Source organism: Lactuca serriola, chromosome 9 (genome assembly GCF_051521515.1).
Source record: "Lactuca serriola cultivar US96UC23 chromosome 9, Lser_US96UC23_V15, whole genome shotgun sequence".
Taxonomy (NCBI): Eukaryota; Viridiplantae; Streptophyta; class Magnoliopsida; order Asterales; family Asteraceae; genus Lactuca; species Lactuca serriola.
Window position 1 is genome coordinate 14,658,876 of NC_136416.1, and position 16,949 is coordinate 14,675,824.

At 33.1% G+C, this 16,949-nt stretch overlaps 2 protein-coding genes across 3 annotated transcripts; one reads left to right on the forward strand and one right to left on the reverse strand.

Annotated features, from left to right (window-relative positions):
• The first annotated feature begins 1,846 nt into the window (after positions 1-1,846).
• On the forward strand, positions 1,847-5,405 carry LOC145072057 (putative serine/threonine-protein kinase PBL25). The gene is made up of 4 exons (XM_079018418.1): positions 1,847-2,724; positions 2,833-3,059; positions 3,146-3,335; positions 3,492-5,405. The coding sequence occupies exons 1-4, from the start codon at positions 2,118-2,120 to the stop codon at positions 4,091-4,093; spliced, it is 1,626 nt and encodes a 541-aa protein (XP_078874544.1). The 5' UTR covers positions 1,847-2,117; the 3' UTR covers positions 4,094-5,405.
• LOC145072059 (uncharacterized) lies at positions 4,615-7,299 on the reverse strand. Of its 2 annotated transcripts, none has more exons than XM_079018419.1 (5): positions 7,142-7,299; positions 5,790-5,870; positions 5,602-5,699; positions 5,209-5,525; positions 4,615-5,120 (listed from the first exon to the last, which is right to left on the reverse strand). In XM_079018419.1, exons 2-5 carry the CDS (start codon positions 5,796-5,798, stop codon positions 4,744-4,746), a joined length of 801 nt encoding a protein of 266 aa, XP_078874545.1. In that variant the 5' UTR covers positions 5,799-5,870; positions 7,142-7,299; the 3' UTR covers positions 4,615-4,743. The 2 variants fall into 2 exon arrangements, with proteins under 2 accessions (XP_078874545.1, XP_078874546.1); XM_079018420.1 differs by lacking the exon at positions 7,142-7,299 and adding an exon at positions 6,947-7,028.
• Positions 7,300-16,949: the final 9,650 nt, after the last annotated feature.

Here is a 16,949-nt window from a genome sequence, read left to right on the forward strand (position 1 = left end):
ACGCCTCTTTTTATCTTTTTGCATTTAATAACAACAGTTGATTTACATATGAAAACTCAGATTGGATGGTTAAAAAGTCACTCTTACCTTCTCCTATAAATGTCTTTTCTCATCTACTTTCACTCTCACTCTCACGTTCTTGGTTGTGCAGTGGTTGTTCATGGCTAAATTCAACACCTTTTCGCTATTCTTTCTCTCTCTTGTGATCATGGCTTCCATGGCACCTCCATCACTCTCAAGAACCCTAGTTTCATCATATTCTTCTTCAATGGATCCTCATCATTCCAACGCAGCCCATGTTCAGTATTTGTCAGGGTACACGACACATTCAAGAGCTCGGTTATTCAAAGATGATGCTCATGAAGTTCCAAGTGGACCAAATCCCATTTCAAACAACTCATGGTGGGGTAAAATTAAGAAATATTGGTAAAGAATCACGAATTGAATACCCAAATAAATGTTATATTGCTATATGATAATTTATAGGAGTATGTTATGATGCAGAATAATATTCAATCGAATTGTATTGGTGTTATATATAATATATGTTCGATCATTTTTCCTAGTTTTATTCTTTTGTTTTTGATGATATCGTTGATATAAAACATTTAGAAAAAAGAAATTTTAATTCTTCAAACGAGCATATGATTAATTTTAAACAAGTTACGGTCGACTGAAACTAAGAAATTATTGATCAAGATTCAGGAATTGAATACCGACTAAATGCTATATCATAATTTATAGTAGTATGTTATGATGCCGAATGATATACATGTTTTTTTTGGTAGTATTATATCTTTTGTCTTGCCATTCTCAGAGTGCACAAATGCTAACAATCAACAATATTTATTTTAATTTAATGAAATGTATTGCATATTTGCCTTATTTAAATCGTTCGAAAGTCACACCCATTAGATACAAGAAGCTCGTGATAATATTACGAATATGAGATATGTGATGCATAAAATTTCATGTAGATATAAATGTATTACATTTGGATATAAATGTATTACATATTTGTCTTAGAATCATTTTTCTTACATACCTTTTTAGATTTACCATACTTCATTTTTCATTGGATATCATGCCAAACATCACAGCCCTATCACAAATAGACTATTAAAATGACAACCTTCTTAAAAATGCGATTTCCCCCTTATTTAAAACAACCGATCACCATCCATTTACCACTTATTTCAAGCAAGCAATTTTCATCAAATAAATTTCACTTTGTCCAAAAAACGTTGTAACAAGGAAAATGAGAACCGCCTACAAGATTGGAGTAGCTAGGGTTTAATGAAACTTAAGATAAAATTATGTTATATACATTTGTTGCTCGTGCACGATATATATGATTACTTTTATTATTGATCAACTGCCATTTCATAAACTGCTAACTCACATAAACTGCAAACAACTTTTGATACCACTAAGTCATAAACCTCATGGCATTGTTAATTGGCCTCTTTAATAGGAGTTAAGATTTAAGATTTGTTTTAGTATACTATAAGTTATTATAATTTCATGATTAATGCATTTTAGAGATGTAACTTTTGATTAAATACTCCATGTATGCCTAAAACCACATAATTTTGATAACCCCAATTAGATCTTCATATCAACATATTCAATTATACGGGAAATCATTTATGCAACCTACTTAAAAAATTCATTAACACGTGATATCAATTTTGTTTCTTCTCAGTAGCACCATGTAATTTTGCCTACAATATCATCATGTGTATTGAGCGACAATTTCTCTTTGGAAACTAACAACAATACCCACCAATATTATTATCCGCACTTTGTCTCTCCTTTTTTTATGCATTCCTTCAAATTACCTGATTTGATTTCAATCAATTTTCTTTGGCAAATTTCCCCAAAGTCTTCTCTCCCATTGGTCTCTCAAAAATGGGAGAGAACCAAAAGGGTTATTGACCCAGTTGGTCTTTCCCTTTCTTCTTATTGAGTCAAAATCTTGATAATTTTCATTAATAATTAGACATTTACATTTGCAGCCAGAATAGGTTTTTGCATATTTTGATTCTAGGTAGGGTTTCAACATATACAAAGGAGATTGACCAAAGACATCGAAAACATTCTTGAATTAAGGAAGCATGGGTTGTTTTTCATGTTTTCCAAAAGAAAAAAGACAAGGCATAGAAAGTGGGACACAAGGAAAGAAACGAAGCATGAATTGTTTTCCGTGTTTTTCTTCGGAAGAATCGACAGAACGAAAGAAACGAAACATGAATTGTTTTTCGTGCTTCCAAGCACGAGAAGCGACACGGGGAAAGGCACAGAAAGCCAATTGTTTTTCATGTTTCCAAACACAAAAGTCAACCCAAGCAAAGAAAGACGCGACACAAGAAAGGACGCCAAAGATGGGTTGTTTCTCATGTTTTCCAAAGAAAAAATCCATACAAGAAAAGACACCAAACGCAAATTGTTTCACGGCAGAAGTAAATGAAGGCTCCGCAGAAATAAAGAAGCAAAATATGAAATGCTTTTGGTGTTTTCCAAGACATGAGAAGAAAGATTCAATGCAAGGAAAGAAGCGAAACCGGAGTTATCTTTCATGTTTTCCAACACACGTAAAGAAAGATCCGACACAAGGAAAGAGACGAAACATGATTCGTTTTCCATGTTTTGCGACACGATGGAAGAGACGGACTAATAGGTTGAGAAGATTCGGACAATGCCATTGTCTACCCTTTCCATTGAGTAAGTACTGTTTTCCTTTGGGAGCCATAAAACCCAAATTGTTCAATGATTTACCTCCTTACGTGATGAGCACACTACTGAGCAGCTCATCGGCGTAATATTTTGCAGAGAATAAGAACAAAGATTCGGGCGAACTTCAAGGCCATGATGTTTCACCTAAAAGGGCGAAAAAGGTTAAGGTCGACATTAAAGATCAAGACAACAAAAACCTTTCAGCAAAAATTTTCACTTTCAAGGAGCTTGCAACAGCGACAAAAAACTTCAAAGAAGAATGTATTCTCGGGGAAGGTGGATTCGGGCGAGTTTATAAGGGAAAGCTCGAGAAAACAGGCAAGGTAAAGTAATGAGTCTCAACAAACGTTCAACTCAACATAGGTATTTGTAACAATATAATCACACGATTTTGATTCCGTTGGATCAGGTTGTAGCGATAAAGCAACTGAATCCTGAGGGAAAGCAAGGAAACAAAGAGTTTCTTGTGGAGGTTATGATGCTAAGCCATCTTTCCCATCCACACTTGGTAAATTTGGTCGGATACTGTGCAGATGGAGAACAAAGACTGCTCGTGTATGAATATATGCGTGCTGGTTCTCTCGAAAATCATCTACTCGGTACGCAAATATGCAATGCACAATTTTGTTAGGCAAGTAATAACATTACATTATTGGATTCGGTGTGAATCAATGGGACAAAAAGTTGCAATTTTTTATCCCCCTCCATCAAAAAGGCATGAACGCTTAATTTTGTTGTGATTTTGAAATTTGTAGATCTGCCACGTGGCAAACGACCGCTTGATTGGACAACGAGGATGAAGGTAGCATTGCACGCTGCAAAAGGTCTAGAATACTTGCACGAGACGAATAATCCTCCGATTATTTACCGTGACTTAAAGTCGTCCAACATATTGCTGGATAAGGATTTTAACGCGAAGCTATCTGATTTCGGGCTAGCAAGGATTGGTCCAGTTGGGGAAAAGACACATGTGTCATCAAGAGTGATGGGAACATTCGGATATTGTGCACCCGAGTATCAAAAAACAGGAAGGTTGACTGTGAAATCAGATATTTATAGCTACGGAGTTGTGTTGTTGGAACTAATTACAGGGAGACGAGCGGTTGATTTAACGAGAGATACCGAAGAATTGCATCTTGTTCAATGGGTGGAGCCAAAGATCAGGGACCCACACAAATATGCAGAAGTGGTTGACCCACTGCTTCAAGGAAAATACCCACAATCTGATTTAAGTCAAGTGTTAGCGATAGCAGCCATGTGTCTTGGTGTCAATGCACCGCTCCGACCACCCATGAGTGATGTGGTTGCGGTTCTTGATTCCCTTGTGCACGATTCAATACACCATTCATATGACTAGTTTGCCCAAAAGAACATATCCAGGGTCTCTTTGGTATGGTGGAATGGAATGACTTATTATCAAATAAACCATTCAAACATATATATAAAAATATATATTATGTAGAATTACATGAAATTAAACTTAAAAATAGAGAAAAAAAAATCAAAATATTGATATTTTGTAAAAAGGATATTAATCAAATCAGGATATGTTGATAAATAAACTACATATCAACGTATTTCATTTCATTTGAAATATATATTATATATGCATTTTAAATAGTCAAACATAAGTTGATAAATTAAATACCATGTAAAATCTTAGAATAGAAATAAATTCAAGAAGTATTTTTAGTCAACTTATGGGAAATTATGAAAATTGTTTAACTAAAGTTTTGATTTTTTTAAACATATCTCTTATTGAAAATTATATATTAAAAATAATTTCTAATTATAATATATCATTCCATTTCATCAAGGAATAGAAAAGAACACCCCACCCCCATGGAATGCGTATTTCAGTTTTCAAGAAATAGAGGATTTAACAGAAGTAGTTCATCATTCAACAAAAGGAGTCATTAACACGTTTTCTTGAATGGGATAAATTGCCACAATTTTTATGTTCAACACAGATGCAGTAAGAAAAAAAAAAAAAGCACAAAACCTGTTTCAGCTTTGTGCAGCATTCATGTGCCCATATTTCTGCATCACTTTTTTGGTTGCAAGTGCAGCAGCCTCACTTGCACGAAGGGTCCCACTAGCCATCATTGCAGCAAACTCCTTACCAATCTCTTCTTGCACTTTACTCCTTGCATCACCAAGAGGATCAACAACATCTGGTTTCTCTTGTGATGTGCCAGCTGGCACAGCTGCAGGTGGGGGTGGGGGTGGGGCCACATTTACATTTGTGTGGCTGCTGGTTTCTGATGGTTTATCAACTTTCTTTGACACCTGAGGAATTGTGTTCACTGGAGATGGTTTAAACTGAGGTGCTTGTGGGACAGCACCTGCCCTCAATGTGGTCTCCAAATTCTGTATCATAGGCACTGTCATCCATACCAAATTTCATGTGTAAGATAAAGAATCCATAAAAGCTCAAATGCATCATTAACATGAAAAGTTTGAGGAACTTACTTATAAGTGCACCCATTGGGCTACTCATGACTTCGTTAGGGAGATTGAGGATGTAATCTGGTATGGAGACACCCACAAGAAACTGTGCGACTTCGCTGCTAAAGTTGTTACAGTTATGTGACAATAAACTGTAGGTTTCTTGTGTGTATCGGGGGCTAATCTCATCTAGATACATCTGAAAGACATCTTTTGGGACATGGGTGACACCAAGATCAATGACTTTGAGTGGAGTCCCATATGGTGCTGTTCCAGCTGGAGTTTGTTGAATACCAGCCCCAAAAAAGTACTCAGTACCATATACCACCACACCTGTATGCCTGTTTTTATATATTAAGTTAACAGATGCTTAATTGGCTCCATGGTAGGTTGGGGGGGAGGGAGTATGATGCTTACCATATGCCTTCAATGGCTTTCCCTAAGAATGACATGGAGAGTTGACGAGCTAAGCCTCCACTTAAATCATACACGTGCAAACTCACCTTGTAACCCTCCTGTTAGTGAAAATTTTCAAGTGGTTATTTCATATCTTAAATAGTAAATTTGAAATGTGCAACTAGTAAATATTTGATAGAGCAATGTACCTCGGCCATATTTCAAATTTAAAATGTAGATGTCCTGTCTGTAAGGTCTTTTGCTAAGTTGAACAAACGACAGTGTGAGCTCTGGATGAACAAAGAAAAAATGCATTAAGAATACAAAATATTGTATTGAAACAATAAGAAATAGCTCCTGAACAATATTTAACACTGAAGATCATAGATAGTGATGCAAATCTATAAGGTTGAACATCAGAAGATTCATATTGAAAAAAGAAAAAGTAGAGCAAGTCTATCAGGTTTTTTTTCCATTTAGGTAACCAAAACATGACATGTAAATTGATAATGATTACATCACAGACCTTACCCATATGCATATTGCACTTAAATTGATGAAAAGAATTAGAAGTTGACTAGAAATCCTATAGAATTGCTAAGACTAGACATATGATGATCTTATATGTAATGTCTGATATATTAGTTTCAAATGAAGCAAGAATCCCAGAGATTGAAATTCAAAGATTTATGGTAATACTTGAGGACCAAGAGACAATAGACAAATCTACACCAGAGAATTCTTATTCTAAAAAAGAAAAAGTAGAGTAAATCTATCGGTTTTCCATTAAGCTTTTAACTTCTAATTGGAACATCATATGTAAATTGATACATTGTCTAACAGCACAAACTTCACCATTCTCACATTGCATGTAAATTGGTAGAAACAATTAGAAGCCTATTAGAAATCCTCAAGAACTGTACACAGTAGATATATGATGAAATAATACCTAAACCCCCTCACATGTCAGTTACAATGTAAAAGCAAAACTTCCAATATCTAATTTGAGGTCGGAACATCACATTTTTATCGATTATTTGTCTAGCATCACATGTTAATTGATAGTTTGATATCTTATCTGACATCACAAACTTCATCATTCATAAAAGTGGAAGCCAACTGTAAATCCTAAAGAATTTTGAGCACTATGCATATGTTAAATTATATATAAAAGCTCTCCTATGCCAGTTACAATTCAAGCTCGAATCAGGGGGATAACTCCAATTCGAAGAGTTAGGGGAAATTTTGGGAGCAACATACAACAATCGAGTGTAGATCAAAAAATTGGAAAAAAAAACAAACAAACAAACAAAGGGAATTCTTCCATTTTTCAATCGAAAGTATGTACATCAAATTAAATTGATACCATGTCAGATCACAAACTTCATTGTTCAAATATTGCGATTAGATCGGTGGAAACAATTGGAACTCGACTAGAAATCCTAAAGAGTTGCGAAGGTTATACGATAAAAATGCCAAGATTTACTGGAAATAGAATCTTCAACGAACATACAATAAAGAACTGTATATCAAAAAAATTGAGAGAGGATGCGACTCGTACCTGAGATTCAGTAGTCAAAGAAGACGAGCGCAGAGCGAATCAGAAACCCTGGCAAACAATTTATAGTGATAGAGAGGGCGCAACTACGGGACGGTGGATCTTTCTTGTCCATGACATTCTAGAAACTACCAAGATCGAGAAAGTGAATTGTGAGATTTTTCATTTTTTCCAATCCATCTCCGTAACGGAGTTAAAAAGAAAAATATAGAGTACATTACAATTTTGGGAAAATGACTTATGAAGGTAAGTAACTATTTCGATTGTCCACATATAGGTAATATTCTTTTTTTTTTCTCATTAATGGAACAAACTTGTTAGTTTTGTTCATATTAAGGTAATATGACCGGCTATTACCTGTTTTTACCCGTTTTAACCGGTTGCATCGTTTTTACTCAGTGTTACTCATTTAAAACTAATTACGTGGATTCTTACGTGGTCATTACTCCCATCTCTCATTTAATTAGGGTTCTATACGTTCAATTACGTGGATTCTTACGTGGCCATTACTCCCCTCTCTCATTTAATTAGGGCTCTATACGTTCAATTTCAACATAATCACCGATTGTAGATTCGATCCACCTAGATTCGATTCACCAAATTCATCATAATCACGTGTTGAAGTCGACTGTAAGATGGCGTCCCAATCACCTACAGGTATGTATTTAACTATAGATGTTCATTACAGTGGAGTATTTGCCCGAAATCCGTTGAAATACTTAGACCTCGAAAAGATAACAGTGCGTAATGTCGATTTTGGAGGGTTTTCCTACAAAGAGTTTCTTTTGTGGCTTAGGAATTTAACAAATGGACGTTGTGATAATGTGTACTACTGTAGTAGAAAGGAAACCTTAGGTGAGGGTATTATAAGAATCGACAGTGATGCTGATTATTGAGAGTTTGTTGAAGCTACTTATACTCCTGAAGCTGAGTTGGATGTCTACATTGACCAACAAAATGATCCAATCCTTGATTGGGCTGAAAATGAGGTGTTATCAGATGGTAATGGGTATGATAGTGAAGAAGAGGATGAGAATGTAGAAGAGGATGATAGTGAAGAAGATGATAACTTGGATGGTATTATGGCATATGAGCATGAAGAGGATGAAGAAGTCCATACCTTTAACAAAACTGTTGGTGACGATTTTTTAAACAAACTTTCAGGTAAGCTTAGTGATGATGATGAACCTAGTGATGGAAAAGATGAGAAGGTTGTATTCCCTGTCCATGATGAGAACCAAGCATGGGATAAGATGATGCCAATTCTAGGTATGAAGTTTGCAAACCCAATGCAATTGAAGTTATGTCTAACCAATTATGCAGTGAAGAATGGGTATGACTTGTGGTACGAAAAAAGTGATCATAACAGGTTACTGGTGAAGTGTTGTAAAGGTAAGAAGAACAAGAATAATAAAGGTTGTCCCTTTAGGTTGTGGGCAACCTGGATGAGCAATGAAAGGTCATTCCAGATTAAATCTTTAATTGATAACCACAATTGCTCAAGAGTCTTCAAGTTTGGGTCCATTGTTACCTATAAATGGATAGGTAATCATTTCATGAATCAGATTCTCCAGAAACCAAAAATGAGTGTGAGGAAATTGAAGGCTAAAGTTAGCAAGACATTTAATTTGATTGCAAGTGTGGGACAATGCAGAAATGCAAGGAGGTATGCATTTAAGGAGATAGAGGGTACTTTAAAGGAACACTATGCTAAAACTTGGAGCTATGGAGAAGAGCTAAGGAGGACTAACCCTGGATCAACAGTGAAGATGGATGTAGATGCCATGCCTGATGGAGCCACTTACTTCTCAAAGTTCTATGTATGTTTAAAAGGTGTGAAGGATGGATGGATTAAAGGTTGTAGAAGGGTAATTGGACTAGATGGCTGCTTCTTAAAAGGTGTTTGCAGAGGTCAGTTGCTTGCTGCAGTAGGCAGGGATGCAAACAACCATATCTACCCTCTTGCTTGGGCTGTGGTTGCAGTTGAGAGTAAGGAAACATGGAAGTGGTTTGTTGACATTCTCCTTGATGACATTGGAATGGGAAATGGACATGGGTTGACATTAATATCAGACCAGCATAAAGTAATGATTTTATATGGTCTCTTTATTTAATACTTAATTTATATGAAGTTTATGTTTTGTTTGTAATGCTGACAGGGATTACTTGAGGCTGTCAAGGAAAGGGTACCTGCAGCAGAGCATAGACAATGTGCAAGACACATATGTGCTAATTTCATGAAAAAATTCAAGGGTCAACAGTTCAGTACACTTTTCTGGAGAGTTGCTGCTTCTACTACCCAGGCTAAATTTGAGCAACACATGAATGAAATCAAGAAGATAGAACCACTAGCATATGATCATCTAATGGAGAAGGACCCTAAAACTTGGAGTAAAGCATTCTTTCAAACTGATAGGGCATGTGATGCATATGAAAATGGTGTTTCTGAGAGTTTTAACTCAATCATTGCAGCTGCCAGGAAGAGACCTCTAATCACTATGTTAGAGGAAATTAGAATTTATGTGATGGAGAGACTGTGTATACAAAAAAGTAAGGGAAGTTCTTGGGGAGACTTAAACATATGTCCTACCATCAGACTGAAATTGTCCAAGATTAAGACACTTCAAAGGTTAGTGATTGAATACCTTTTATATACTTACAACTTATATGTTTGACATTCAATTGTGTATACTTACATTTAAGTGTATGTGGACAGATTTTGGAGAGTTGTTCCATCTGGTTATCAACAATTTGAAGTGAGACTTTTACAAGATGCATATACTGTAGACCTTGGTAAGAAAACATGTGGATGTAGAGGCTGGCAATTAACTGGTTACCCTTGTGTACATGCATATGCTGCAATTTCAAACCTCAATAGGGATCCAGAGGACTATGTATCACCATGGTTGACTACAAGAATGTTTTCTAATGCCTACTTGTACACCATTAAGCCACTAAATGGTAGTGATATGTGGCCTGATGTGGATTACATCAAGCCATTGCCTCCCAAAATGAGAAGAATGCCAGGAAGACCATCAACAAAAAGGAAAAGGGATCAGATTGAGAATGAACTAAAGGGCAATAAGCATACAGTCTCAAAAAGGGGAATTGCTATGAGATGCAGCATATGCAGAGAATCAGGGCATAATAAAGCAAAATGTCCTCAAAAACCAATTGGGGAATCCTCAAATCCAAAGTCAAAGTTAAAAAATAAAAAAGCCAACAAAAAAGGTATTTCTCCTCGTTTACCTTTTGATTACAATAAAACAGCTTCTAATTCTAACATTTGAGTTATTTCATAACAGGTAAAGTGAAGGTTGAATTGCATCAAGAAGTTGATTTGGAAAGTGATAGTGACAGTGAAGTTCAAAGGGAGCCTGATAGTGAGGTGGAGTCTTATGAAGTTGATTATGAAGAGGGTAATCATACATATGAAGATGTAGACCAACTTGAGGTTGAAGCTGAAGAACAGGTTGAAGTTGGAGGGGTTGAAGAACAGGTTGAACTTGAAGAACATGTTGAAGCACTTGTTGAAGTTGAAGTTGAAGAAGGTGAATACCAGGCTGGAGATGTAGATCAAGTTGAACAGGTTGAAGTTGAAGTAATTCAAGATCCAGTTGCACAAGATGACCAAGGACAGGCTGCAGTCCAAGATCCAGTGGAAGAGGAGCATATGATGGAAGTACCAGCATTTCAGGTTCTACAGGGAAAGAGAAGAAGGAAACCTTCAGAAAGAATCACAAAAATCCAAATAAGAAAGAAGTGGGAGGGAAAAGAGGGGAGTAGTTGTGATAAACCAATGGAATTGGATTAGAATTTGATAATTTGTTGTTTTTTTGGCATCATTGACTGGGAATCTTTTGTCTAGTAATATGTGTACCTTTTGGCAGTAATGCATCTGTAACTGTGTTTAATTCCACTGTTTTGTAAACAATGTTTCCTGGAATCCAATGTTACATTCCCATGTTAGATTATATTATATTACATTCCAATGTTTCAATGTATACCATTCCAATGTTTAATTACTTTTCATTCCATTCCAGTGTTTAATTACTTTTCATTCTAAACATGTAACAAAAACTTCAGAAGCAAAAACATGTAACAAAAATTCCATCCATTCATAACATACATAAAGTACATCATTTTAATACCAATCATGTTTTAATCATAAACTACATCATTAACCCTAATACATCATGAACTACAATGAAATCCACATTTTCACATACAATACAAATAACAAAATCAGTGCCAATTTGTGAGTAAACAACTCCCACTTGACTTTGTCCAATTCCTATCTATTAACAAAATTGGTGTTCTTTTCTTCTTCGATCTTCATTCTACATATGCTGATTTCATTCTCCAAAGTGCAAATTTTCAAGGTTAAATTACAGCTTTCTTCTGGTTTCCTCCAGTAAGGCTTTCTTCCATCTGTCCTCCCTTCATCCTCATCCAGCCATTGCCAGAATTTACAGCTTGGACTTTTTCCATTCTTGAAGAAAAATTAAAAAAATGTTAGGTTAAAGGATGAAAAAGAAGAAAGGGTATTCAACAAGATGGAGAAGAAGAAAGTTGGAACGTATTCAGCTTACCATCGAGTTTTGACAAACTCTAAATTTTCTTCCAGGATTGTCAGGGGTTCTTGAAGTCTTCACACGAGATGGTAAGTTGCAATCACATGGATGATCAGCTTGAAAATCATCTGGTCGTTTTGAAGAATAAGATGAGGAAGAAGAAGCCATCGTAGATCTAGGGTTCAAAATCGGGTGTAATTGAATGACTTCTAATACTGTAAACGAAGATGATATAAGCACAAAGCCATGTAGGTGCAACGTATTCAACTCATGTGCCAGATGGCTGCCACATAAGCAAAAACAGGTAATAGCCGGTCATATTACCTTAATATGAACAAAACTAACAAGTTTGTTCCATTAATGAGAACAAAAAAAAGAATATTACCTATATGTGGACAATCGAAATAGTTACTTACCTTCATAAGTCATTTCCCTTACAATTTTCATTGCACTACGGATCATTTCAATAAAATGTGTCGTTTATCTTTTAAGCATATCAAATGTTCTTTTTATTACAACTAGATTATGACCCGCGTTAAACGCGGAGAACAAATAAATAAAATGCAAATTTATATAGATATTACAAAAAAATTATAAAAAAAGTATGGTTATTGGTATTATCAAAATGTGTAGAAAATTACACTAAAATAGGTAAATATATATAGCGTTAAAGGACCTCTTTGTAGACAACATTTTTTGTTTTATTAGTTCAATGACCTTGTTTGTCACATATAAGTACCTTCAAACATGTTTTACTTGTGACACGGAAAACAACTATATATAGTCAACCATGCGTGAAAATAGGTCTACACAAGTATAATCCAACATTCAATGGACTTTCAAAATACATTGTTATTTTATGGCTATATTGCGAAATATAACTGTTTATTTCAAAAAATAGCAACTTAGTTATGTTCCTTCAAAATAAACCACATAAAACCCCCTACAATATTAAATATAAAGAAATTGTAACCAATAAATCTGCAATGAAGCTAATCATCTCCCTCCACTTCATCTCTAATATCAGATATTTTTTTCCTTAATCTAAGTTATTGTCACTATCATCGACAATGTTAAGATTTATTGATGGCTTCTTTTTTATTTTAGGGATAATATGACAAAAATCATTTATCAGGTCCATCATTTATGTTTATATCTTCGTTTTTTTTGTTGATTTTGATATGCCTTCTTCGGTTTACCACCATCTTTTTTTTTTCAGGCACCTTTTTTATGAAATAACATTTTTTTTGTGAAATTCTTTCTACGGTTTTGAGTATGTGCAGGTATGTTGATTTTTTTTTAAGTAAAGAAAGTAGGGCTTTTGTTCGATGTTGGTTCCTAGGTTTGGTTCTTATTTTTTGTGATTTCTCATAATCCATTGCGTTTTATTTTTCATCTTTATCCACAATCTTTATGTATAGAACACTTTATCCATATATTCATTCAATATAGAGTTTAATGAAGGAAAAAAGAAACACCCCTTTAGTTTTATTTACTTTGCAAATTATCGAGCCTCCATGCAAAGCTTACAACATAATGAAAAAAACAAAAAACTCTTATGAGGTAAATGCCAATTACGATTCTACCCCTTTTCCTCATGTAACATGCATTGTTGCATTTTGGTTGATCATAACGCCTCAAATTATGGAAGGATTTAAATATGGTGATGAGGTCAAACATAAAATATGGTGGTAAAACAAGGTTCTTCTATTTCTTATTTATTTATTTACTTATTTTTTTAATTCAACTTTATTACGAAATTAAATAGCTTCTTTTGTTGATATTAGTATTTCTTATTTAGAAAAATATGCGATATGATCAACTTCGTGATGCAATAGCAATGAGAAAACTTGGATGAGCAGGAAGTGAGATAAATTTATAATTTATTAACTTCAATGAGAAATTAATTAATTACAATTTTGTTATTGAATTTGAAATACAACAGGGATTATATCAATGGATCCTGAACGTGCAAGAAATGATCTAGTGGTAGTAAAGAACATTCTTTACTATGAAGCAAAGAGCAAATTAGGGGCAGAAGTGACGAAGCTCAATCTACCACCATGACCTCAAAGGGGGGGGGGGGGGGGAATCAGTATAAACAAAAGTTTTTTCATTTATTTTTAGTGATTTAAATATTTGGTCCTTGTGTTTAGTTGATTTTTTTGGTTTTGGTCCCTAAAATAATCAGGTTGTAGTTTTTGGACCTTGTTTCACTGTTTCATAAAACTTTTATGATTGTCTAAGTTAACAGCCTAGCTATTAGTTTTTTTTTTTTAAATCACCATTTTGCCTTTGAACCAAAACTAAAAAACATATAACATAACAACAAAATTTATATTTTTCTTTTTTTTTACTTAAGTTTAGAGTAGATTACATTTTTGGTCCTTGAGTATACCTGATTTTTTTTTTCAGAAGGTTCTAAGGGGCGTTTTTGGTATTTCAGGGTCCAATGCTGACTCTAGTTGAGTGCACACTTCTATTATACCGTGCATTCTTACCTGCCCATGTATGGTACCGATTCTTTTTGAAAAAAGAATACGGGAGCCTATTTTCATCTTTCACAACATGCTTATATTTAACTTTAAAGCTCACATCAATTGTTGAGAAAGTATACTTCTTATTCTTTTTTTGTTACTATCGGAGACATAAAAAAAACTTTCTAATGAAGGCGTTCATGTCTTTTGTACAACCCGTTTGTTATATTATGTCATGTCATCTCTCGTCTTGTCTATTGATTTTTTACAAAGGTATACACACACATGTAACATCATAATTTCATTATAATAACATCCAATTTTAACATTGAGTTTACTGTTTTCGAAAATAGGATCATAGTTACCGATTAAAAAGATGGAACCAAGAACCGAACACAACATCAATTTTTTTTTCAAAAACAACATTATAGATCCAAATTATAAATATTCAACAAAGAACCATACGAATGAGTAAAAACATATAATTTCGAAAACAATATCAAACTTACAGATTAAAATGATTTAAGGAAGAAATACATACATTTATTCGACTAATCAGACTGATGGGAAGGTTGAAGTTTTTTTGCATTTGTTTTCTACGTGGGAATTATGACATAATGTTTGTGTAAATAGATTATTAAAAAGGTTTGAAATATTTATACAAGTCAATATGATGAAAATTAGTAGGTAATCAATTGAAATCTCATTTAAACTTAAAATAGAAGAGATCATGCTTGAAAGTGTATTGGTTCATAAAAATATCCGAAACTTTTGAAATTTGAAATTAATAGTTTCCGATATTTCAACGTATAATGTATTTGGAAATCAATTTTGAATGGAAATAGAGCCTAAATTTAAGGTTTACATTAATAAGGAACCAATTTTGTAGTTGTAAGTTTGGAAAGAATTCAAGTATCATTTTCATTCAATTCCTACATTTAATTTCCTAATATAACGGGTTGACTTCTTGTTTGATCAAGGTGACATAAGCAAATTGATCTAAGGGTGTAAAACCTATAAAAAACACAATCAACGGTCCAGATTGTTTTAGATGATATCATAAGGTTTCTTTTTTAATAATATTTAGAGATTTATCCTATCAAATGTTACCACTAATAAACTTAAACAAATAAATTATTATATATTATATAACTAGATATGAGATCCATATATTATATGGACTAATATATATATATATATATATATATATATATATATATATAAAGTCTAAATATTTGAGAACTTTAAATTTATAAGAAAATAAAAAAATAATAAATTATTAAAATTGAAATATTTTTTTATCTTTTAAATTTAACAAATAATTTAAATAAATAAACAAAAAAAATTAATGAGTTTTAATTTGAAAATTTTAAAATTAAAAGGTACGTCCTTTAATGAAATTGATATCCATTTATTACTACATTTATTTTATTATTACATTTAAATATTATATAAAATTTAATAAAATAAGAAAGCCTATAAAATGACATGAGGAAAAAATATTAATTTAAAATAACCAAAAAATAACATTTAGCAAATTGAATGCGAATATGACATGTGACAAAAAAAATCATGAGTAGATTAATTCATTATTATTTTATATTGTTTGAATTTACCACAGTATTTTAATGAAAAAAAAACCATCACATTTTGAATACAACTAAAAAATAAATAATCTAAAAAAACAATAATATACTATTGAATACATGTAATAATATTCTTTAAGTACATGTATATTTCATTAAATGTACAACATAAATAGACAAACTTGCAAAAATTATCCTCGTGGTTTTTCATTTTATATGGTTAAGGTTTGAATGTTTGAAAATTATAGATTTGATCATTTTCAACAAGTTTTATTGTGGTTTTGGTCCATCTTCTATTAAGTTTAACTGGTTGATGGTTAACTTCTTTAAAATGACAATTTTACCCTCAGCGATATTTCACAGTTTTGTCTTTTACCATACTATAATGACTATTTTTGCATAAATTCTTTTTTATTTTATTGAAGTATTATATATAAATAAATATTATTTGTAATATATAATATTATATATTAATAAATATTGTTCTATTGGATTATTAATTTATTTTAGTTAAATCTTTTTTTTGTTGGAGTAATTCTTTTTTATTGAATTATTATATATCAATACATATAGTTTTTAATATATAATATTTATATCATAATAAATATTATTTTACTGGATTATTAATTGCTTTTAGTTAACTTTTGTAATTTCTTTTTTTAAAACTATTTTTTATTGGATTATTACTTTAATTTATTATTTTCTTCATATAGTAAATATTATTTTATTGGATTATTAATTTATTTTTAATGTATAATATTAGTTATTGTTAATTTTATTTGTTCCACCACAAAGTCGTGGGATATGCAAAATCGTTGTCTCTCATCATCGAAATCGTTAGGATCACTGCCAAACACCTTCATTGCAGGTAGCTTATAATGAGAAACCATAGGGAAAACATCTCCACCATCTCCCGGTCACAACCACCACTTATAATTGTTACAAGGGTTTGTTGTGCATTATGTGAGATATGAAAGATTCCAGTGGATTATGAAGAGGTTGTCGCAGGTGACTACCAACGACGTCAGGTGGAACAGGTTGGTGGGGTTTCTATTGAACCTTTGATGAAGGTGTTTAACGGTAATCCCGTAGATTTTTTAACGATGAGAAGCGACGGATTTGCGTATTTCGGCGACTTTGTGGTGAAACTATTAAAATTAAGAAGAATTAATAG

Coding starts and splice junctions, on each gene's coding strand:
- LOC145072057 (XM_079018418.1), top strand. CDS start 2,118: ATGGGTTGTTTTTCATGTTTTCCAAAAGAAAAAAGACAAGGCATAGAA. Junction 2,725..2,832: donor TTGTCTACCCTTTCCATTGA/GTAAGTACTGTT, acceptor AATATTTTGCAG/AGAATAAGAACAAAGATTCG. Junction 3,060..3,145: donor AGCTCGAGAAAACAGGCAAG/GTAAAGTAATGA, acceptor CCGTTGGATCAG/GTTGTAGCGATAAAGCAACT.
- LOC145072059 (XM_079018419.1), bottom strand. Junction 5,526..5,601: donor AAAGCCATTGAAGGCATATG/GTAAGCATCATA, acceptor ATATAAAAACAG/GCATACAGGTGTGGTGGTAT. Junction 5,121..5,208: donor CCCAATGGGTGCACTTATAA/GTAAGTTCCTCA, acceptor TATGGATGACAG/TGCCTATGATACAGAATTTG.